Here is a 1712-nt window from a genome sequence, read left to right as displayed (position 1 = left end):
TGCAGAGACACGTGAAAATATTCTGCTGTAAGAATAAAGAATTAACATACCAAACTGCAGCTACAAGTTCGTGGGTGTTTTTCCAAATTAAGTGACTTATGAAGATATAACCTGATTTATGGAAATACACACAAATGGAGAAAGTCGTGCTGAACGGAAGATTACCTGGCAGACCTGATTCACCCTACCTCTTCATGATCTGCTATACCTTCCTTTTTTAAATGTACCGAGCCGAGTATCCAATACAAGCTGAAGTACAGTCCGCCATAAGAAGTACTAGGAGTGCCCTTGAAAAATGTCCAGATTGCAGCTAGTGCACAAAGGACCTCGCCATGAAAATAAAGCGCATGAAAATTTCTCCCTCGCTCTTGAGCCGGGAGCAAGTGAAGAGATTAACTTCCCACCAACATCGGAAGATAAAGCGTTGGCAAGACACAAGCCAAGTTTAAGAGGTTTAGAAAGAAAGAAAGGAAAACAACAACAAAAAAAAAATTAAAAAAAGAAAGAAAGAAAGAAAGAAATGGGTAGAGAAATTCATCCCGAATGCTCTGCTTCGTATTTATCTACCCCCCAAAAAACACTCAACGGAGCTGAAGAGCAGTGCTACACGACTCAAACGTGAGCACTCAAGGTACTGACTGCCATAGGTAAGGGAGTCTGGCATCCCCTTCCCTCGCTACACTGGAGGCGACGTTGCAGATCTCCCACTCCACCACCTAAAAGCGAAGCAAAACCAGCATCTGGGGAGGGAGGGGGAATGTAATTAACTGGGAACTTTATGTTCCTTAAATATGCAACTAAGACCTTTTTTTTCCTTCCCACGCCCCGCTTCTTTCCATGTTCTCTGTCAAAGTCAGGCTGAAATAAATGTTATTCTATAATAAAACTATTAAATAAGCAGTACAACACTCACCATATCAGCTGGAACGCTGCTGGACATTTTGATGTTACCCTAAATGGCTTAAAATCAACTTAAAAAAACAAAACCAAAAAAAAAGCAGCAGCACCAAGAGCAGCCCGCCGGAGATCTTCAAGATGCAAAACCGGTGTCAGTACGCGAGGCAGCAGCTTCCACGTTCCCTACGCGAAAGCGGTGCTCGATAAGCAGTGGGGAAGGCGGCCGACTGAGAAGCAGGAATATCCAGGGGCAGCGGTGCCGGGCTGGACCGGAGGAGCCAGCGGGAGACCAGAGATGGCAGCAGATCCCTGTCAGCGGCAGCGGCGGCAGCAGCAGCACCAGCGGTGCCAGGTAGACCAGGCAGCAGGACTACACCGCCACATGAGCTGCGTGCGGGCTTTTTCCCCCCTTCTCGCCCTCTGCCTTCTCTCCCAGCCTCGACAAATGACGACAGGATGATTCACACGGGATAATAGTGCGTCCAAGTCACCTCCTCAGTCGGCGCAGGCGACCCGGGCGCGCAGGCACGACCTGGCTCCTGCCCTGGGCGGCGGGGCAGGGAGGCGGGAGGGCCGGGGTGGGCCCGGGGCCGCTGGGGAGGACGCCGGGCTGCGGCCCCCCCTAGGCGGTGTGCGGCATCCAACAGCGCCCGGCGGGGACGCGGGCCGGGGAGGGAAGGGAGGGAGGGCGCTCGGAGGGGAGAGCCCTCCCCCGCGGCGCTCGGAGGGGGCCGGGGGGCGTTCGACGGCGGCCGCCTCCCGCAGCCTCAGCTCTCCGCTCGCATCGCCGCCGCCGCCGCCTCCTCCTCCTCAGC

The 1712-nt window shown here is 53.6% G+C and overlaps 1 protein-coding gene across 1 annotated transcript in view; it reads right to left on the bottom strand.

Moving 5' to 3' along the window:
• The window catches only part of UBL3 (ubiquitin like 3), a 56067-nt gene extending 54383 nt beyond the window's left edge, over positions 1 to 1684 (bottom strand). The window contains exon 1 of the mRNA XM_015637330.3: positions 914 to 1684. Within this exon, the coding sequence (XP_015492816.1) occupies positions 914 to 940 (27 nt within the window). The 5' untranslated portion in view covers positions 941 to 1684. The remainder of the gene's footprint in view (positions 1 to 913) is intronic.
• Between the last annotated feature and the right edge of the window lie 28 nt (positions 1685 to 1712).

Source organism: Parus major, chromosome 1, assembly GCF_001522545.3.
Source record: "Parus major isolate Abel chromosome 1, Parus_major1.1, whole genome shotgun sequence".
NCBI classification, from domain to species: Eukaryota; Metazoa; Chordata; class Aves; order Passeriformes; family Paridae; genus Parus; species Parus major.
The sequence above is the reverse complement of the archived record's forward strand: the minus strand, read 5'-3'. Positions and strand labels throughout refer to the sequence as shown.